Here is a 23245-nt window from a genome sequence, read left to right as displayed (position 1 = left end):
TGTCAAAAATCGTCCATTTTTCCTAGGAAGTTGTTTGCTCTAGAAGTGGCCAAAAACTGTTTTAAATTGGTTTTAGGTGTTTTTTAAAGTGATTTAGAACCCTTATGATCATTTTTGAAACGAAAAAAATTTGCTCAAAAATCGTCTTTTTCCTAAGGCTATAGCCTTACTTTTTTGTCAAAAACCGTCCTTTTTTCCCAAGAAGTTCTTTGCTCTAGAAGTGCCCAAAAACTGTTTTAAATTGGTTTTAGGTGATTTTTAAAGTGATTTAGAACCCTTATTATCATTTTTGAAACGATAAAATTTCGCTCAAAAATCGACATTTTCCCAAGGCTATAACCTTACTTTTTTGTCAAAAATCGTCCTTTTATCCTAGGAAGTTCTTTGCTCTACAAGTTCCCAAAAACTGTTTTTAATTGGTTTTAGGTGTTTTTTAGAGCGATCTAGAACCCTTATGATCATTTTTGAAACGAAAAAATTTTGCTCAGAAATCGTCATTTTCCTAAGGCTATAGCCTTACTTTTTTGTCAAAAACCGTCCTTTTTTCCCAAGAAGTTCTTTGCTCTAGAAGTGCCCAAAAACTGTTTTAAATTGGTTTCAGGTGATTTTTAAAGTGATTTAGAACCCTTATGATCATTTTTGAACTGGAAAAATCTTGCTGAAAAATCGTCATTTTTCTAAGGCTATAGGCTTACTTTTTTGTCAAAAATCGTCCTTTTTTCCTAGGAAGTTGTTTGCTCTAGAAATTCCCAAAAACTGTTTTAAATTGGTTTTAGGTGATTTTCAAAGTGATTTAGAACCCTTATGATCATTTTTGAACTGAAAAAATCTTGCTCAAAAATCGTCATTTTCCTAAGGCTATAACCTTACTTTTTTGTCAAAAATCGTCATTTTATCCTAGGAAGTTGTTTGCTCTAGAAGTGCCCAAAAACTGTTTTAAATTGGTTTTAGGTGATTTTTAGAGCGATCTAGAACCCTTATGATCATTTTTGAAACGAAAAAATTTTGCTCAAAAATCGTCATTTTCCCAAGGCTATAACCTTACTTTTTTGTCAAAAATCGTCCTCTTTTCCTAGGAAGTTCTTTGCTCTAGAAGTGGCCAAAACTGTTTTAAATTGGTTTCAGGTGATTTTTAAAGTGATTTAGAACCCTTATGATAATTTTTGAACTGAAAAAATCTTGCTGAAAAATCGTCATTTTTCTAAGGCTATAGGCTTACTTTTTTGTCAAAAATCGTCCTTTTTTCCTAGGAAGTTGTTTGCTCTAGAAATGCCCAAAAACTGTTTTAAATTGGTTTTAGGTGATTTTCAAAGTGATTTAGAACCCTTATGATCATTTTTGAACTGAAAAAATCTTGCTCAAAAATCGTCATTTTCCTAAGGCTATAACCTTACTTTTTTGTCAAAAATCGTCATTTTATCCTAGGAAGTTGTTTGCTCTAGAAGTGCCCAAAAACTGTTTTAAATTGGTTTTAGGTGATTTTTAGAGCGATCTAGAACCCTTATGATCATTTTTGAAACGAAAAAATTTTGCTCAAAAATCGTCATTTTCCCAAGGCTATAACCTTACTTTTTTGTCAAAAATCGTCCTTTTTTCCCAGGAAGTTCTTTGCTCTAGAAGTGGCCAAAAACTGTTTTAAATTGGTTTTAGGTGTTTTTTAAAGTGATTTAGAACCCTTATGATCATTTTTGAAACGAAAAAATTTTGCTCAAAAATCGTCATTTTCCTAAGGCTATAGCCTTACTTTTTTGTCAAAAATCGTCCTTTTTTCCCAAGAAGTTCTTTGCTCTAGAAGTGCCCAAAAACTGTTTTTAATTGGTTTTAGGTGTTTTTTAGAGCGATCTAGAACCCTTATGATCATTTTTGAAACGAAAAAATTTTGCTCAGAAATCGTCATTTTCCTAAGGCTATAGCCTTAGTTTTTTGTCAAAAACCGTCCTTTTTTCCCAAGAAGTTCTTTGCTCTAGAAGTGGCCAAAAACTGTTTTAAATTGGCTTTAGGTGATTTTTAAAGTGATTTAGAACCCTTATGATCATTTTTGAAACGAAAAAATTTTGCTCAAAAATCGTCATTTTCCTAAGCCTATAACCTTACTTTTTTGTCAAAAATTCCATTTTTCCTAGGAAGTTCTTTGCTCTAGAAGTGCCCAAAAACTGTTTTAAATTGGTTTTAGGTGTTTTTTAAAGTGATTTAGAACCCTTATGATCATTTTTGAAACGAAAAAATTTTGCTCAAAAATCGTCATTTTCCTAAGGCTATAGCCTTACTTTTTTGTCAAAAACCGTCCTTTTTTCCCAAGAAGTTCTTTGCTCTAGAAGTGCCCAAAAACTGTTTTTAATTGGTTTTAGGTGTTTTTTTAAGTGATTTAGAACCCTTATGATCATTTTTGAAACGAAAAAATTTTGCTCAAAAATCGTCATTTTCCTAAGGCTATAGCCTTACTTTTTTGTCAAAAATCGTCTATTTTTCCTAGGAAGTTCTTTGATCTAGAAGTGGCCAAAAACTGTTTTAAATTGGTTTTAGGTGTTTTTTAAGGTGATTTAGAACCCTTATGATCATTTTTGAAACGAAAAAATTTTGCTCAAAAATCGTCATTTTCCTAAGGCTATAGCCTTACTTTTTTGTCAAAAACCGTCCTTTTTTCCCAAGAAGTTCTTTGCTCTAGAAGTGCCCAAAAACTGTTTTTAATTGGTTTTAGGTGTTATTTAGAGCGATCTAGAACCCTTATGATCATTTTTGAAACGAAAAAATTTTGCTCAGAAATCGTCATTTTCCCAAGGCTATAGCCTTACTTTTTTGTCAAAAACCGTCCTTTTTTCCCAAGAAGTTCTTTGCTCTAGAAGTGGCCAAAAACTGTTTTAAATTGGTTTTAGGTGATTTTTAAAGTGATTTAGAACCCTTATGATCATTTTTGAACTGAAAAAATCTTGCTGAAAAACCGTCATTTTCCTAAGGCTATAGGCTTACTTTTTTGTCAAAAATCGTCCTTTTTTCCTAGGAAGTTGTTTGCTCTAGAAGTGCCCAAAAACTGTTTTAAATTTGTTTTAGGTGTTTTTTAAAGTGATTTAGAACCCTTATGATCATTTTTGAAACGAAAAAATTTTGCTCAAAAATCGTCATTTTCCTAAGGCTATAGCCTTACTTTTTTGTCAAAAATCGTCTATTTTTCCTAGGAAGTTCTTTGCTCTAGAAGTGCCCAAAAACTGTTTTCAATTGGTTTTAGGTGTTTTTTAAAGTGATTTAGAACCCTTATGATCATTTTTGAAACGAAAAAATTTTGCTCAAAAATCGTCATTTTCCTAAGGCTATAGCCTTACTTTTTTGTCAAAAACCGTCCTTTTTTCCCAAGAAGTTCTTTGCTCTAGAAGTGGCCAAAAACTGTTTTAAATTGGCTTTAGGTGATTTTTAAAGTGATTTAGAACCCTTATGATCATTTTTGAAACGAAAAAATTTTGCTCAAAAATCGTCATTTTCCTAAGCCTATAACCTTACTTTTTTGTCAAAAATTCCATTTTTCCTAGGAAGTTCTTTGCTCTAGAAGTGCCCAAAAACTGTTTTAAATTGGTTTTAGGTGTTTTTTAAAGTGATTTAGAACCCTTATGATCATTTTTGAAACGAAAAAATTTTGCTCAAAAATCGTCATTTTCCTAAGGCTATAGCCTTACTTTTTTGTCAAAAACCGTCCTTTTTTCCCAAGAAGTTCTTTGCTCTAGAAGTGCCCAAAAACTGTTTTTAATTGGTTTTAGGTGTTTTTTTAAGTGATTTAGAACCCTTATGATCATTTTTGAAACGAAAAAATTTTGCTCAAAAATCGTCATTTTCCTAAGGCTATAGCCTTACTTTTTTGTCAAAAATCGTCTATTTTTCCTAGGAAGTTCTTTGATCTAGAAGTGGCCAAAAACTGTTTTAAATTGGTTTTAGGTGTTTTTTAAGGTGATTTAGAACCCTTATGATCATTTTTGAAACGAAAAAATTTTGCTCAAAAATCGTCATTTTCCTAAGGCTATAGCCTTACTTTTTTGTCAAAAACCGTCCTTTTTTCCCAAGAAGTTCTTTGCTCTAGAAGTGCCCAAAAACTGTTTTTAATTGGTTTTAGGTGTTATTTAGAGCGATCTAGAACCCTTATGATCATTTTTGAAACGAAAAAATTTTGCTCAGAAATCGTCATTTTCCCAAGGCTATAGCCTTACTTTTTTGTCAAAAACCGTCCTTTTTTCCCAAGAAGTTCTTTGCTCTAGAAGTGGCCAAAAACTGTTTTAAATTGGTTTTAGGTGATTTTTAAAGTGATTTAGAACCCTTATGATCATTTTTGAACTGAAAAAATCTTGCTGAAAAACCGTCATTTTCCTAAGGCTATAGGCTTACTTTTTTGTCAAAAATCGTCCTTTTTTCCTAGGAAGTTGTTTGCTCTAGAAGTGCCCAAAAACTGTTTTAAATTTGTTTTAGGTGTTTTTTAAAGTGATTTAGAACCCTTATGATCATTTTTGAAACGAAAAAATTTTGCTCAAAAATCGTCATTTTCCTAAGGCTATAGCCTTACTTTTTTGTCAAAAATCGTCTATTTTTCCTAGGAAGTTCTTTGCTCTAGAAGTGCCCAAAAACTGTTTTCAATTGGTTTTAGGTGTTTTTTAAAGTGATTTAGAACCCTTATGATCATTTTTGAAACGAAAAAATTTTGCTCAAAAATCGTCATTTTCCTAAGGCTATAGCCTTACTTTTTTGTCAAAAACCGTCCTTTTTTCCCAAGAAGTTCTTTGCTCTAGAAGTGCCCAAAAACTGTTTTTAATTGGTTTTAGGTGTTTTTTTAAGTGATTTAGAACCCTTATGATCATTTTTGAAACGAAAAAATTTTGCTCAAAAATCGTCATTTTCCTAAGGCTATAGCCTTACTTTTTTGTCAAAAATCGTCTATTTTTCCTAGGAAGTTCTTTGATCTAGAAGTGGCCAAAAACTGTTTTCAATTGGTTTTAGGTGTTTTTTAAAGTGATTTAGAACCCTTACGATCATTTTTGAAACGAAAAAATTTTGCTCAAAAATCGTCATTTTCCCAAGGCTATAACCTTATTTTTTTATCAAAAATCGTCATTTTTTCCCAAGAAGTTCTTTGCTCTAGAAGTGCCCAAATACTGTTTTAAATTGGTTTTAGGTGTTTTTTAAAGTGATTTAGAACCCTTATGATTTAGAACCCAAAACAATTTCAATCAATTCTGTACCAAAACATTTTTGATGAAATATATCATTTCCTTAAGCTTATATCCTTGCACTTTTGCCTGAAACGGACTGTTCATACTGAGTTTTTTGCTCTGAAATTGCCTAAAACTGGTTTAAAATGTAGTTATGTTTATTTTAAAGTGGATATAAATATTTATCAGTTTTAACACCAAAAATGTTTTGTGAAAATTGGTCGATTTCTAATCCTAAAGGGTCGTTTTTTGTCAAAAATCGATTTTTTTATAGAAGATCTTATTCTGATAATGTATTGAAATGGATCCAAGTGTACTTCAAATTGATTTGGAACATTTCTGATAAGTTGTGAATGGAATTGTTTTTTTCGAAAACGGTCATTTAAAATGGTTCGGGACTGTTTCAAAACCCAAATTCGAAAATGCCTTATGGATCTGGATTAGATGGAAAATAATTTGGCTAAATATCTAAGAACTGAAAAAGTCTACGATCAACCAGGATGAATATTAAAGCCGTTTAAAACAATTACGATTTTGCAAATTACGAACACTTTAGCAAAAATGCTCATCTTTCAATAGGGTAGCTTCTTCAAAACGCAATGTTTCAGAGTATGCAATGTAAAATTGTGTCTAGTGAGCAATTTAAACGAAGATTACTATCACAGTAATTTGTTGGGCCAACAGTTCTGGCGTAAAAGTGCATGTATTTTTGTTTTATTTTTTGAAAAAGCTTTTTATGCCAAGTTTAAATACTGTTGCCCAAAAAGTTTAATGCCCAAAAATGCCCATCTGTTTAATGCAGTTCAAACTTGTTTAGTTTTGTTTGACATTACTTGCAACTGATTAGCGCGATATAGGACATCTTCGCCAATGAAACTGCCTTGCAAAAAACTTTTTTTAAAAGCATAGTCATATAAAAGAAACATATTAAAATTTTGTTCAGGAATGTTTTATCGGCGATCACCGCAACAATATTTCAAAAACGATAGAACTTAACGACCTTTCTACGCTACTGTCTCTGGTTGAATTTCTAGAGTGAGTCAGGGCTGTAATGTTGTGAACATCTCAGACCTAACTTACATGCATTCATCTCGTTCACGTCTCCTGCAATTGAAATGAAAACAATTAATTTTCACGACCTTTGGAAAATTGCAGGCTATTTTAATTAATTTACAAAAATACATGCAAAGAAAAGGCCATGGTAGGAGGAACGCTCATCATACAGGTGGAGAAATACTGTATCCTGGAATGAATTACTCATAAATGATTTTGGATGTATATAATGAAAGATTAGTTTTCCACAGATTGATGTCAAATTTTGTGATAAAATATGGATACATTATTGCTAGACTTAGCTTCGTCAATACAGTACAGAGGTTCAAGAAGCAAAACAAGTGACTAAGGGGACTGGGTCACATCCTAGGAAGCAAGCTTGCGAAGAAAAAATGACAGGAAAAAAGCAAAGGTCAACAACTCATACAATGGAGTGACTGCGTGAAAAACAAGGCTTTATAACCAGGAGTGCGAAAGACAGATTACAGGTATTAGTCGAGCAATGTAAAGGACGATATTTTTTGCGACGATCTGATTTGAATATGGAGGATTGTGGGAAGGGAGGATAATTTGAAAACTGGTTGAAATGTAAACAGAACAAGGCTTTTAACATAAGTTAACGTAGCATAAGTTACCTTGGGGCTGCTCTGATGATGTCATCTACTCTTAAAACCATCTCTGCTGCTTCAACTGCAGATATCAACGCCTGGCGCTTAACTTTGAAGGATTCTGTTATTCCCAAGGAAACCATGTCTGCTATACAGCCATTGTCCATATCTAGGGCAGATTTAAACGACCAATGTAAACATTTTCAATTCCTTGTGAAGCAGAAAACAAAAATTGACAATATCGGATGTACTTCAAGCCCTGAACTATCCAAAACAATACTTTAGGTGAACTGTATTTTAGGACCTTCAAGCAAACGTCGAACTGTCCGACCAACTCCTGTCCGACCAATCCCTTTCCTACCAACTTCTGTCCGATCGATCCCTGTCCAACTAACTCCTGTCGTAGATCCACTTTTCTTCGACCCGTTTCATCATATCCGCACATTATTTTTCCTGTTTCTATTTTATACCTGTTCTTCCACCTACATTCTATTACATTTAAAACACAAGGGTAATTGGCCATATCCATTCAAAACACCGACTGATGTAGAGGTGAAATGCCACTCGCTTACGTTTTTCCCTTAAAAAGTTTCAGGCGAGAAATTGTCGAAAGTGATTCTATGTATCTGTTGTATTCTTAAGTGAGAATATCATAAATAATTGAAATAATATTGAGCAAACTATAGCCAGCGAGCTAGCACTCTACAAGAAGAACGTCAAAGGTACCTAATCCAAAGTTTGTTTTTCCTTCCGTGTGAGCTGCTCTTAATTGTGACACTAATTCAGAACTGTCAAATCCAGCATTGTCAGCAATTATCGTTGGGAGCTGCAATTAAAAAGTAATTTTATATTTTTACAACTATAATCATTAAAGAAAATACATTATAGTAAAGTTTGGACACTATTACAGTTCAAGTACCAAAAGATCCCAGAATTCTAAGGCCGAAAATGATGATGACAACAAAAGAAGCTGGTCTAAAGACAATGCCTATATTAACACTGATAACAAGATCATGATGAAACTGATACTTCAACGCCAAACAACCACTAAAATGGAGTGGAAATATCATATCAAGTAGTAAAAAGAAAGATTTAGATCGGGGAATTAACAGAGTAAAACTTTATTTGCTACCTTTGTTCAAAGAACCTAGGAATTCAATGTAAAAGAGAATCACTGATCGTTCATTCTTCATTAACCTTGCCTACAAGCAATACATTACTTCTTATTTTCTAAGTTTTCGAGATGAGCGAACCTGTCGCAAAGCATGTGCAAATGCCTCCATCGCCATTGATTCTTTTCCTGGCGTCTGTGCAGCTAGTCCGTTAACAGCATTCGCCATTAGCATCTCAGAGGAACCACCACCATAAATTATTTTTGTTTCTTTAACTGTTTGTGAAAGAACGCAAAGTGCATCGTGAAGTGACCTTTCTGCTTCGTCTAAGATCTGCTGGGTCGCACCACGCAGTACAACGCTGCAAGCTTCACCCATTGCAACTCCAGAGAAATGAATGAGCTGTCAATCGATAAAAAAGATGAGCTGTAATAAAATGTAACCTCTCGGGTTGCATTACAATAAACAATATTTCAAACCAACTTGCACTCTTAAGTAGGAAAAAATCCAAACCTGAAACTGAATCTTATAAAATCTACCCCAACCCTAAATGAATTTTTAATATTAATTCTATTTGACTTAAAACTTTCATTGAACATAGCTACACATAAAAGACATTCATGCTGAGAAAACTTCATTAAAAACATATAAATTATGAATATAAACCTTGTCTTCGCCAATCATGATTTCTTCTATGAGTTTACACTTTCCAAGTTTAACAAGTTCTGGTTTTCCGAATGTTGAAACTATTTCGCCGCCTGGAAATTGAAAGGAGAATGATGTACATAAGACTGTGCATAAAATTTGAAATCATTAAATATATTTTTATAATTCAAACAATACAGTGAAAAAACTTTATTTTTTCCTAAGAACATAAATTTATATTCCAAGAACTTATGGAAAAGGCATACAAAAGCTTTTGAATCCAGAGTCTCGCCCAAATAATTCATTTGACTGAAACTGTTCTATGTTTCATTTCTTTCAAATAATTCATTTGACAGAAAACAATCTAATACTTTGTTGATTCTTAAAAGCCACTCGATGATTTCTTTTTCTACGATTTGGAAAAGTTTTAGATGTATCAAGATTTGTCTACTTCCAAGCTCTTGCAGACCAGAGAGACAAGAGTAGAGTCTTTTGAACAACCTGTAATCTGTTTACCTGTAACTAGAGCAAGGCGCTCGACACCTTCGAAATCCGCGTGTTCAATCGCCATTACTCCGTTGTCTGCAAATAGTTGCTCAGGGTAATTGTAAATTAGTTGCCTGCAAAATGGTTAACTGTCTTAGTATAATGGGAAATTGAGGAAAAGCATTAGAGCTAGGCGCAGCAAAGATTTTCGGAGAAAGGCTGCTGTTTGAAAATCAAAATGAAATCGGAAAGGAGAGTTGTAAATCAAAATGAACTCAAAAAGAAGGAAATACCTATTAATGAAACAATTTATATCATGCTTCAAAATGAGGTCGACTTTGTCTTTCATTTTCTCCTAGAAAGAGACAATCACATTGATACCCCATTTTTAAACTACATATTATCTTCGCATGAAGGCAGTTGTAGTAAAACTAATTTATTGCTGCTGGATTGTGTTTCATTGTATTTATTTCTACACCACCTTGGTATAAATTAATTGAAATAATTAATTAATTGATTGAAAAGATTGAGTTAATTTCGACAAAGAACGCATTGTGATCGAGTTTGAATTGCATTATCGCATTGGAGCATAGTTGTACTTTAGTTGCAAGTGAAGATGCGTCGAGCCTAATTAGATTAAATTGCATATCATATCTTCTCTTAACATCATAGTAGGAAGTTCCTTCCAGGACTAACATTTTGTTGGCACGTTTCTAATTCGCTTCCATATTTTCGAATATTGGCAACATTACCAACCTTATCACATGAACTACAATCTTTCACACAAAATTGTGGAAATCCTGATACTGGAACTAATTCCTGGGTGATACAAGTGCCTTCGTATAACAGGCAAAGATGTATAATGAAAAGATATGATTGCACGTTAGACCTTTTTTATCATTACTGGAAAAAACAGCATTATTTTCGTTTTTGTAAAATATGACGACTCTTTTAAGATTTCTGAGCCAGAATAAAGAGTTTAAAAAATACGCAATAGAGAAATTTTGCGTTTCTTCTCCTAGGTTTATCTTTATGTGTGTATTATCACATTTTCAAAGTTTCTAGTTTTATTTGATAGCCGAGCAGATGACTTTAAATTCAAAGAAACAAACAGACCTTCTCAGCAACCTCCAACTCCGCAACTTTCGCTACAGAGTCTACTTTGACTTTGGAACCAAACACCTAAAATTAACGAAAGAGTTTGAAAATCCTTTCTGAGATTTCAGCACTCTGAGTTTTGCAAACAAGAATACTTGGCTGATTTCAACAATTAATAAATTCACAACAGAAAAGGTTTTAGTAAAGTGAAGAAAAATTCAAGTTGCAGCTTAAACGCATCATGCTGGGTTTCATGATGTCCGCCATGATTGGCATTCAAGCTTGTCCCATGGTAGCGACTTCCGTGGCCTAATTTAGTGTTGGCACCACCTGCATTTCGTGTAATAATATTTTGCAATCATTCTAGTGGTTTGAAGATATCCCATTTGGAATCATTTTCTATTTGCAACACGGATGAAATGAATACAAAGCGGATCAGACTAAAACTGAAAAATGAGTGTAGAGTACCTTGATTTTATCGGCATCCATTGGTGTGTTTGCGATCAATATTTTTGCATTTTCGATTCTTTTCGGCTGATTAACACCAATCTTTTTATCCAATAAAAATCCTTAAAGGCATCAACATAACAATTCATTAGCACCCTGAATTTAAATGGAAGCGAAGGTAAAATATTACGGGGCAACGTGAGATGATTGAAGACCCAACCGCCACTACTGTATGTTGTGAGTTTTTTTAGTTGGGAATGTTAGGGAGAAACCCAGGGGCCTAAAAAAGCAAAAATAAACGAAAGTAAAGGGATGCTAAAAAAAAGGTAGATAAGATCGGGTTTGTCGAGTGTAGTTTTGAAAGAAGACCTTTGATAATGAAATGCAAGAGGAGGAAGCAAGGCAGTACATGTTAAGATTAACAAAGAATTAAACCTAAAGAGAAGTGAAACACGCGGAGAGATGGAGCCAAGATATGGAAGGCTGCAGGTCAAAAACTAATAGTAGAAAAAAAGTATCCAAGCATTTATAAAATTGGAGATGAAGAGGCTGCTGCCAAATACTGCCCCACAGCGCAACAATAAGTTGTAATAGTCAAAGTAACAAATAAGACCAATTCCTCTTTATTAACAATAAAAGTTTACAGTTATAACTGTTATAAAATTAAATCTTAGTTACCTTCATCTAAAAATGAATCTTCAAGACTGCCTCCAAGTTTTTTTATTACTTGGATTGCATTCAAGTCACAGCTTCCCTATAAAAAACGTTGACTGATGAGGTACAGGAAATGACTATTTGAAAAAACATTTTTAATTGCATTGAAACTCCATCATAGAAGACAGCGAAGACAGATCTTGCAAGGTAAGACTTCAACTGACAAGTACCTTCAACCTTAAAACAGCGTCGACTGCTAGTTTAGCAAATTTCTCTTTATGCTGCGTTAGAATTTTCGAGCTTAGTGTTGTCCTTGCAATGTTCGTCAAATCCTCCTTGAACTTCTCTGCGTTTGAGCTGTGGTCGACTGCGTGTGATGCCAGTGCTTTTTCTGCCACCTTAACTGCCTTACGCCACCCTAATATGATGGTCTGTGGATGAATCTTGCATGCAATTAGTTTTTCAGCTTCCTGAAATAAAAAAAGCATAATTCATATCGAGAAGGCGGCATCGAGCATAAACTTTGTAGCAACAAGCAACTAGAATTCTTCAAAAAGCCGGCAGATCATTTTTCCATTTAAAAACATCGTGGCTGATTTACGAGGCCCATCGAAAGGAGCCTTTCTACTCTTGAAAACTTTAGAGGGATCTCGTTGAAGATGGAGCTTTATAAATAATTCATGTCATTCAATCTAATTTGGTTTCCTTTTTTTAAATAAAAGAGAGTTTACCAACCTTAGTCTAAAAATATTCTTAGCTCTAACTATACCACTCGTCTTTGCCGGAGTACATCGCTTATTTAGAAGCATTTTCTAGGCCAAGTCTATTTTACAAGATCGGAAGGCTTGAGATGAGACAGGGGTGGGAATCTTCCATACTCTCTGCCAACTGAGAGAAAATTCGCTCCATATTTCGACTTTTGCAAGTATGTGAAGTAGGTGGCTCTTTTATTGTATCTATTTTATGTGTAACTAGAACTATTCTTATGTGTATAGTTTCAAAATAATAACTTATTTGATTACCCGAAGTAACTCGCTGGCAAGAACTGCAACTGTAGTTGTACCATCACCAACTTCATCGTCTTGGACTTTTGAAATATCTGTGGAAGCAAAAATTCATTCTAGTGTTATTGGAAACATCCATCAAAACAAGAAGAGAGCAGATGAACCCTTGCTACTTGTGCGAATAATTCATGAGTAGAGCTACAATACTGCAAGGTAGAAGGCACATTAAATGAAAGGATAGCACAGCAGTTGTAGGCCACCTTCACTACACCCATATTGCAACAGAATGAATCGACTTGGCCATTTTTCTTTTTTCGAAAAACACTGCACATGAAAGGACCACGGAAAATAAAGGGACGCTATTCCAAAAAATTGAACAAGTTTCATTTTGCCCTGAGAAAAACGTTTACCGTGTTTGTCGAAAAACGGTAAGACAACGGTCCACTTAGTTCCTACCATTTAGTGAGTGAAGATGGTGGTTTCAAAGACATGGGCAGAGCAGAGGTGCAGGTTGTTCACAACAAACAAAGAACAAATACTGAGTCTCGATAAGGCTTTGCTAGTTTTATTGCATGGAAGAAGGTTTTCAAAGAGGGTTTGTTCAAAAGATGTAACAAGGATTCTTGTTTCCTACCCGGACTCCTATTAAAGAATTTCAGCATCGAAATACTTGTGCAGCTACCAAAGTGAAAACAAGCAACATCATTGAACGAAAAATAATCAATTTGGCAGACAAAGAACAAGAAAATATGACAGGACTTTATACAATTCATCAGCTGTAAGAGCTGAAAATTATTATTGCGTATTTTTTTACTAATTGCGATGAAATACAGAAAAACAATAAATACTTAGGCCGATAGCTAGGACATGTCTTCTACTTTGCAACAAGCCCACTTGGCCTCGAGAACAGTGTCAAACCCTTTGCATCGCTATACAAAACAATGGCGTTTCGAGACCAAAACAGGGATGTCCACATCTTTTGCCCCCTTTCGATACCTATTATGTTTTATGGCGACAAAATTTTCAACTTGACCACTACTCAACTACTCAACTAATGTTAAGGCCCAATAATATATAGCATATGTCCAAAACTTAAAAATAACTGAATTCTCGAAACATTCGTCAGCCGCAACCTCTCTTTAATTCTTCAAATACACTACCAATATTGTCCATTGAACGGAAATGTCATTTCAAAAGTTCTGACGTTTTGAACACTGATATTCTCAAAGCTGAGTATCCCAGCACTCCTGCTTTCTGAAACAGACGAGTTTCTTCAACTTGTTGATTTGCAACATCAGGTATTGTTTCAGCGCTTTGCTTCTATATATGAAAATCAAAGCATTCCAAAAACAGATGGATGGCATTATAGTCACACTGACGTAATAAAAGAAACGAACTGATGCAGGCGAGGTCCTGTGCTTGACATAGGTGAACCAACTTGTCCACAGATCAACTATCACAAATGGCAAAAAACTAATTACAAGGGCTACCAGGATAAGCAGAACTGTTTTCGTGAATTCATACGAATATGAAGAGGATCTTGTATTTCGCTCCTTGTCTATAACTATCACTCTCATTGGCATATCACCTTGCTTGCGTCTTCTGTTTCTTACTCGATAACATACTTTGAAATAAAGAATATACACAGTAAGCATAATCACTACGTCTACACATTTCAAGATGAAGTTCGGCCATGGCGAAGATATTCTTCCGAAAACATGCGTGCTGAAAATGGCATGTGCTAATGGTAAGACAAAGCAAAGCACCACGAGACAGTTCGCCAAATTGCCCGACATTAGAGACCATCTTAGGCCAGTGCTGGTCAGGTTTTTAAGGCTTGGGTTTATTTTCAGGTAGCGGTGGTAGGCGATCAATGCAGTAAGGTAGACAGAAACGTTCAGGTTGAACTGAAGGGCAAAAACAGTAGCGTACTCAAGAAGGCAGAAACGGGTCTCTCTGTATTTGCTGAACAGTACAAGGAGTTGGGGCATTGCTGTGAGTGCATACATTCCATCTGATATAGTCAACATAAACACGTACCATCTACATCGTGAGTTCAGTGATCGTGTTTTGTACAAGGCGACACCTTGAAATAAATTTATGAAGAGAATACAAGGCAGAGTGATACCAGTGATAAACAAGATTGCATCGGACTGGCCTTTGTTGAGAAGTACTCGGTCTTTGAAGGCATTTTGGCATTCGCTTTCGTTCATCTTGCCACAATATGCTCTGTCGAAATTTCAAAAGCTGCCCATCTGGGGAATCTTGTTATTCCGCCAGTACAAACAAATTCAAATACATCTCTTGAATGAAATGCAGACGCTTTCCCAATCACTATTCACGCCGTCGATGTTGTGGATAAAAATTGATCAACATGATGCTTTACCATTAGTTAGAGATAATTCATTTGATGCGATTTGGTTCAAACTAATGATTGCTTTACACCTGTTTTTCCTTATCATGAACACAACCACTTCTTCTTGTTTAATTAAAAGTTTATGATTTAGAACAAATATAACAAGCCTGACATACAGGCCACAGTGGCTTCAAATGAACTAATAGAATGTTCAAGCAGGCTTCCCTCGAAACAATGCAGGCAAAAAAGAACAAAGAGGATAAACGAGCATAATAACAACAAACGATCATTAATTAACTGCTGCCGTAGAAACCAAACAATTGAGGCAGTCTTTTTAGACAAAACAACCGCTAGGGGGCATTCACATAGTACGTACGCAGGGAGGGGGAGGGCGGGTCTGTCAAAAAACGTACGTTTGCGTACGTGTAGAAGGGGGAGGGGGATAACGTAGTTCGAGTACGTACGCAAAATACTTTTTTAGAAAGAGGTTCTTCAAAAAAAGGTAGAGCCATGAATTTTGGTTCGGTTAAATCTCTGCGCCATAATTGCTTCGAGATTGTGGTGTGCGATGAGATCCTATGTTGCACAAATAAAGCCATTTTATGCACGACTAGCTTGTCAGTTTTTTCCAAATTCCGAAGGCTAAAAAACGAAAAGGTTGAAAGAGCCACTAAAGCCTCAGAGCCTAAAGTCCTAAAATCCAAAGCATAGGTATTGCCAACTAACAGGGGTGGGGGTCGCGACGTTGAATTTGCAGTTCCCCCACCGCAATCAGAAATTCTGCCAAAGTCTTGGTGTTATGTTATCTCTATCCAAGTAATAGATACATGCATATAGTTACTAATTACCAAGTTTTTAGAACCATATCTTTAATTACCTGATGATAACCCAGGCCGATAGAAGGCCGTCGCTACGGAGAGGGGGGGGTGGAGGGGTGTAGCACCCCGTAGAAAAACATTTCAAACAATCTTTTGGTGGTAAAAAACTTGTAAATGGCTTTGAAAAAAGCAAACATTTAGTAAACTAAAGCTTTTCGTCTGACACTCTTCAGAGTTTAAAACGTCAGAACATAGATCGAAAACTCTACGCTAAGAAATATATCCACTGCAAGAATTCTCACTGATACAGTTAAACCAGCTTTATTTTTCATGTTAAATTTCAACCAACCAAATGCATTTGTATTGTTTGATTGTCCAATTAGAACGCAACATACCATAACCTGATTTACTTTTATCTGGTTTAATTTGCCTGTGAATAGGTATAAGAATACTTGTCTCAAAAACTTTGTTCTTAAATACATAAGAACCTAATTATTTTACAGTGTAACCTTATATTGTCTAATTATTTAATGATTAAACCAGGTGTCCTTTAAACCAATTCCAAGGGTCTGTGCTCACACATGCACGACAGAATCTATTTCAATAACATTTCCATCTTTCTACCAAACTCACCATCAAACAAAACCTGAAAAACCCTAACCTAGTGGTGTCCCAGTCTGCATTCCTTGTAGTGCACGGGGAAAATCTCCCCACACCACCTTTTTAGCTTCCAGCCACACCTGCCCCTCTAATCATGTTAGTTTTTTTTAAATAATTGTATAAAAGGGTATAAAATATTTGAAGGTCATTGCCAAATAGTCTGTATAAAGGAGCAATCTATGTAAATCTAAAAGGGGTTGTCTTAAGAGCCTTACTATGGGTGTGCCCCTAGTCCATCCTGTTCCAGTACGGTGTTTCACTGGACCTGTGCCTTCAAAGTGCCATAATTTACTCTTATTGATCTTCCCCATGCCAAAATCAAGGAATGAAGACTGGGTGGTGTCAAACATGAATAACTGCAAATCAATACAACTTTCCAGAAAACTTCAAAATTGTTTCCTGATTGCCTCATGTTTGCAAAATTTCACAAATAAATAAAATATATACTTGGAAATGTTATGAAAATACAAGAAGAGATCAGTGGTGCCTTATTATATATTTTATAGTGCTGAGCACAATAACAACCTTTTTTGTTCCACATTATTTCTAACTAGTGCTCTCTGCTACAGTTGTTTTGCAGGAGAAACCTTTCATTTGAATTGCACCAAATCATCATTAATGCATGAGTGATACCTATGTCATTTGTTTTGTGGTTAAATCATCTGCATTTAAACATATTGAAATGGTACCAAATTTTAAAGCACATTAAAACATTAGTCTGCAGCATATTGATAACAAAGCAGTGCAGACCAAACAGGACTGTAACCTCAAAGAAATGGCAGGATACCATTTTCATAATATTGATAGGCACTTTAGACAACTTCAAAATCATAAATGATTTACCATTTTGCAGCAAAAGACTACAGAAAAATGTCCTAAGTATTATAATTTTTCAATCTCCAAGCCCCTTTTTCTCAATAAACAATAACTGTGTACCATGTTTATTAACTATTATCTTTAGAGAGCACAGGCAGTTTGTTTGTTTGTTTATTTGCAATCTCATTTTGAATCAAATGTAATTTTAAGCTACAACACCGTAACTTGTGTCTAATTTGTTTATTTAAGAACTCAAGATTGTCTATGGTTGGAAAAAGCCATGAGTGACAAATAGTAGTATGCTTATAAATAATAGTTCCTACAAGAAAAAGTATATAATTATAAAAATACTTAATAAACAGATAAATTCATTTCATGCTAGACAACAAATGTATGGCTAATTTGTTGACTGCTGAACAAAATTAAGATTTCATGACCCCACTAAAGTGACATGAGAAGTGCATTAACATGAAAGAATTATAAGCCTTTAACTTACCAACCAATACTTTTCCAGCAGGATTATCAATACCAACAGATCTAAGAATTGTTGCACCATCATTTGTTATCTGAATGCTTTCTGATCTACTGCTTGAGATAAGAATTTTATCCTGTCAAATAGAAGAAAAAGGAATAATATAAATAGAAAGGTAACACCTTATTTTTTACCTCAAAGCACACCCTTAATAATTCAGACAAACATATATCTTAATGTAGATATTTTTTAGTCAAATAAGATTTGCATTGTGACTTATAATTATATCATATATAAACAGCAAGCCAAATGACATACCATTCCTTTTGGGCCAAGAGTTGTTTTCACTAAATCTCCTATAGCAATGGCTCCAACAAAGGAAGACTAAAAATGAAAATTGCATACCAAAAATTATAAAACAAAATAGGAAATGCAAATAAAATTAGGATGGTATATATAAAAGAAACATTGATCTTACCAGACAATTATACTCATTACAAATCAATTTCAGTGCATATCACACAAATCAAATTCTTATTTTCAAAAACATAACATCCAATTTATTGCATTCCCATTCCAAAACATATAGATATAAACCATCCTATATATTTCAACAATTTCCAACAAGTAAGCAGAAAGGTTCAAAGACAAGCAGCTTCAACATGACAAAGAGGTGATTTCATAAAGTCTCAGCCATGGCTGGAAAATTTGCTTTACCACTAACATAGGAAAACATTATTCGCAATATCATTCAACACAAGTTTCAATTGAAAAAGTTTTGAGCCGACTCACTTTGATTTTTAATGTTAAAACAACTGATCAGAATAAAAAACATCTTCACTGGATTCATACTGGAAAACATTTCATTGAGTATGAAACTAAAATTCTTCAAGAAGTTATCATTGCACTTACCATCCTAGCTGATTCTGCCTTTTCTTCTTCAGCTCCATATTTGAGAATATTTATAGGGTTCATTGAACCTTGTTCATTAGCCTGCAAAATAGTTTGGACTTTGCAAAATAAATGATATAATTATAATTCAATTGTTGATCAAAAAAAATATCTCAACTTTGAAAAGCTTACACTGTTGATGATTGATGAATTAAGTTTCTTTTTTGGCGGTACTGAACTTGGAAATGGCATTGAGAAAAGCAAACATTTCACAACATATTGGCTTGCCACTTAGACTTATTGGAAGTCGCTGTGTCATAGTTTGGTAAACAAACCAAATACACAGGACATGCGTTTTTGCACATTGGAATAATGGCGGATGGTGCTTTGGTGCTTCTTATCATTATTTTTTTCCTTGCATAAAACATACAAAAATTAGAAAGCTTCGCACGATGAGCACAGATACAAAACACAGTTTTGTTCCAGATTGATTTTCCTATTGAGTGCTGGTTGTTTCACCCCAACAATTTCACTCAACTGGCATGTTGCCATGTTGGATGTCCCTTGTGACACAGCCCCTTTAACTCATCTTGGACATAGGTAAAAGGATGCGATGTCAATCATGATTCCAATGTCTTCAGACCAAAAACTAACCATTTACTTAAGCACACAAAGTACCAGGACATTTTCCTTTCCAAATGGTTTATACCAGTGAATTTTTGCATCTTATAGAATTCATCCAAAGATATGTACAGGATCAAAAATCCCACATCATCAATAGAGTTCTGGCGCGATCATGTCACAAAAATTATTTCAAGAATTTTTCATTTTTGACATTATGATGCAAAAAACAATTTTGAATACTTAAATACATAAATGTCCAGATACGTAAATGTCCCAAATCAGTTGAAAGTATTACAAATTGGCAGAGATATGGCCACAATAGCAAAGGCTTTTCCCCCATTAAACCACTGTAACTTGCTCTTGGTTCATAACTTTATGAATCAGACCAGAATAACAGTAACCTGTGACCAAGCTTTAAAACTTCATTGGCCATATCTAGCGCAATTTTCAACATAATTAACTGATTTTGCATGTTGAGAGGTAATTTATGCTATCATTTAAATTTTGTGCACAAATTTTAAGAATCTAAAAGTAGATTTTTAATGACATCACACTTCAGTACTTAACTATCAATAACATGTCTTGCAGCCATAACTGATTAAATTTATTGTATATATTTGTTTCTACCTAGCACCCAAAGGTAGTTTTTAGTACACTGAGATGCTTATGCTTATTGCGCAGTGTCCTAGTCCTTCCTCTCGATGTGACCACACCTCGTGAATCCTACGCCTGGAATTACAGAGAGCTACGACTCTCCTCACTCTGGGTGAAAGGTTGGTCAGGTCAGGGACTTGAACCACGGAACCTTAGGTCCGTAGTCAGCACCTCTAACAACTGAGCCATCTTTGAACTAAATTCAGATTTGATTTACGATAACATTAAAATGCAAAGGTGTTTTCTTCTTTGTCTCAAGGACTGCCATCAATTGTTCTCATAATTTTGATGCCCCACAAAAAGATTTGTGAACTGATTGCAAGTAAAGATGAAGGGTTCTCTCCAAAATAGGTTAAACTATGAAGAGAGTTCATCCTTTCTTATCTCTATACATTATCCTTCCCCTTATTTTATGTGAATTTGTACCATTTTGTATTGTTTATTTTATTATGAAGTTCTTTTTATCGTGCATTAATTAAATCGTAGGTTGAGGAATTTCAAAATGCTAACTGTGTAAAACTTAACTGAAATATATATAGGCCTATATTCAACCCAATAATATTCATAACCGTAAAATGGTGCACATTAATAGTTTAATAAAAAACTAAGATAAATCTTAAAAGTAATTATACAGAAATAAAAATTTGCAGTTGCAGAACATATGCACACAATCAAATCGAAAAAATGGGCCTAAGTTGAATACAACAAAAGCATTGCTTCACGAAGCAAGAATTTCCAAATCAACTGTGTAAATATTGCAAACTCAATTTACAATGAGTACAATAATCTAAATGTAAAAGATAGGTACGTACCATTTTGGAAACTTTAAAAGAGGAAAGCTTTTAATACAGCTGCTGGCGTTCCCTTCCCTAACTGCGAACCTTCGAGAAGACACATGCCCGCCTTGGCCTCTTTTGAGAATTACACTGCGAGGGAAGGACCCTCTGCGGAGGTATGGTGGTATCGAGGCTATTATGTGTCACTTGGAAAACCATGATGGTCTTTTGTCTTCAGTAGGCCAAGACGACACTTGTTGGGGGTGACAAAGAACAAAATAACAGCAAAATGGTAAGTTTTTCAGTATCCTACATGTAAGATTTTACGTAGTTTTTGCTATTCAGTTGTTTTTTGGTAAGAGTTTTTACAGCTGTTGTCTAAACTACCCGATATGCTGATTTGTGCGTGCATCGAACTTATGTTCAAGAAGTGAAGAAACAAATTATATCATGACGAGCCACATTCGTCTTGTACACCTATCTTTCTGAACGAAAGAAACACCAGAGGATTTTTATGAAATATGCTAAGCATGTCCTCAGCAAGATTCTGTTGCAACGTAAATTATATCATACTTTTCCTTACATATTATAGAGACTTAAGATCCATATTTTTCTCAGTTATTTCTGTTGGCTCAAAAATAAAACAAGTTACTAAGTTAGCTATGCATTTATATTAACAATTCCATTTGAAAAAAGTTTAGAACATAATATGGATTATTACAGATCATTACACCAGAGGATTTTTATGAAATATGCTAAGCATGTCCTCAGCAAGATTCTGTTGCAACGTAAATTATATCATACTTTTCCTTACATATTATAGAGACTTAAGATCCATATTTTTCTTTCTATATAAAAAAAGCCACATGAAGTTTCCTTTTTTATCTACAGGAGATGAGCATAGAGTCAATGACCCGTTATGTGAGCCCTGTTAACCCGGCTGTTTATCCGCATTTGGCACTTACTCTCTTAAGTATTGGGTTATTTTTCACTGCATGGTTCTTTGTGTATCCTTTCAAATTAATAATTGTTGGCACAATAGAACAAGGGGCTACAGTTTTTAGATGGAGATCATTTTTTTAAGATCCTTTTATCCGATATTTAGGTTTCATGCTCTCATGGGCTACCTTCAAGTCAAGAAGTTTAGTAGAATGCTTGAGAATTTTTCTTTGAACAAGATTTGAGTCTTTTGTACTTGCATGAAATGCTTTAGACATGACATACTGCAGTGTCTAGGCCACAGGTTGCATTCATGCAAGAACCATTTGAAACCTATGCAGTGATTAATTGTTTTCTATTTATTGTTCTATTCATTGTCTAAACACACTCAAAAATGCTAAAAACAAGTCTTAACCAAATTCCAGATGAACATAAAAAGGCAGCATTAATTTTTAGATAGAATCAGTGAACATTTCTTTTTTTATTATTTAATTCCTAAACCTTAAACTGTCCTGAGTGACTTAAAACAGCAAGTTGTATTTCATGAAATCTTTCTTTCTGTGATTTATTAATTGTTAAAAATGTTTTTTGTCAAATATACCTTGACGGAGCCTCTCAGATATGAAGTTACCTCAACTAAATACACAAGAGACATTTACAAAGAGCTGCTTGTTGCCTTGGTTGCTGCACTGTTTATGGGTTTTGGCATTCTTTTCCTGATGCTGTGGGTCGGAATATTTGTATGACATCAGATGCAAAGTGAACCTGGAGCTCTAAATTGAACTATAACAGACTGAACAAATTATGACAAACTTTCTTATAGAATTTTGATAAAATCAAGTGCTTGAATTTGGATGACTTTTTGACTTAAATCTGCAATCCAGCAATATTCAGAACTCTTACCATATATTCTGATATTTCATCTCAATAACACTGTTGCCACTTGATAAACCTGTTATCTGTCAATAACACCAGAATAACCTATATAGACAAAACCATGTTTAGATGGTACGGGATGAAATTTTATGAGTGAATATTCATACGGATAGCCTTCCTGTTCATACAAGACCTTCCTATCTGCATAAAAATTAGTATGCCTATCCGTAGTAATTTCTGTCCACTTACCCTTTGTCCACTTAGTTTGAAAATAAGCCATATGAAAATTCATACAGCAAAATGCTTTTATTACTTAAATATAAGTATAGATTAACAACAAGGGCGTGTTTCATTAAAAAAGACACAGAAATCAAAGGGACCATCATGTTTGAAAATTCTTCAGTGCTTACTAACATTTCCGAAGTTGGGAATTTTTAAATGAACTTTTTAGTTATCTCCTCGTATTTGTTCTTTATTGTCTCCAAGTCTAGGTTTTTCAATATCCTGAATGCCTTGTAATCAATGACTTATTGAACTGAAAGCACTGTTTCTTCCTCGTCCCTGTGAATTTTGTTGTCTGCTTCTACATTGTAAAATTCTAAGCCGACCTAGTCTGCAAAGCAACAATTGCTGGTTTGAGTGCACTTTGTTGTTGTTCTCCTTTTGGTGCACTTTGTTATAAATACGCAATTTTTAATGCGAACATGATGGCTAAGTGAACTAATTTCAGTTCCGTACTGCGTTAATGTAAGTGTACAAATTTTCATCCGTACCAATAGTACTGTGTAAATGGGATCAATTTATTTCCTGTAGAAAGTGTGACGTATGGAATTTTCTCAGAACGGATTGTTTTTTCTTGAGCAAATATAGTTACATATAAGAATTAAGGAATCTATTTTGGAAAAGATGGTAAGATTTTACCAAGCCAGCAACCTTCATTCCACAGTAGTTTTTCTGACTTGCTGCGAAATTAGTTCACATGATTTTAACTAATTCGCAAAATGTGTTTGCTCTTATCTTTTCCTGAAAGATTTTAGTTGCTAAAAAAGAGCAAAAATACACGAATTGTACCT

General features: G+C 34.4%; 1 protein-coding gene across 1 annotated transcript; it reads right to left on the bottom strand.

Moving 5' to 3' along the window:
• Positions 1-6110: 6110 nt before the first annotated feature.
• LOC135694580 (T-complex protein 1 subunit beta) lies at positions 6111-20506 on the bottom strand. Its single transcript, XM_065213427.2, has 16 exons — positions 20394-20506; positions 18325-18405; positions 17731-17796; positions 17437-17548; positions 12309-12385; positions 11517-11756; positions 11311-11386; positions 10654-10754; positions 10204-10269; positions 9381-9442; positions 9118-9221; positions 8623-8714; positions 8098-8358; positions 7571-7670; positions 6872-7013; positions 6111-6287 (listed from the first exon to the last, which is right to left on the bottom strand). Exons 1-16 carry the CDS (start codon positions 20394-20396, stop codon positions 6260-6262), a joined length of 1611 nt encoding a protein of 536 aa, XP_065069499.1. The 5' UTR covers positions 20397-20506; the 3' UTR covers positions 6111-6259.
• Positions 20507-23245: the final 2739 nt, after the last annotated feature.

The sequence above is a fragment of the Rhopilema esculentum genome, chromosome 17, assembly GCF_057945365.1.
Source record: "Rhopilema esculentum isolate cy_ngs chromosome 17, ASM5794536v1, whole genome shotgun sequence".
Classification (NCBI taxonomy): Eukaryota; Metazoa; Cnidaria; class Scyphozoa; order Rhizostomeae; family Rhizostomatidae; genus Rhopilema; species Rhopilema esculentum.
This window is presented reverse-complemented; position numbering and strand designations above follow the sequence as displayed.

Excerpts from the sequence above, each read along its gene's own strand:
- LOC135694580 (XM_065213427.2), bottom strand. Across the intron at positions 8,715-9,117 it reads GCGCCTTGCTCTAGTTACAG|GCGGCGAAATAGTTTCAACA; the intron begins GTAAACAGATTA and ends TTCAATTTCCAG. Across the intron at positions 6,288-6,871 it reads ATCATCAGAGCAGCCCCAAG|GAGACGTGAACGAGATGAAT; the intron begins GTAACTTATGCT and ends TTTCAATTGCAG.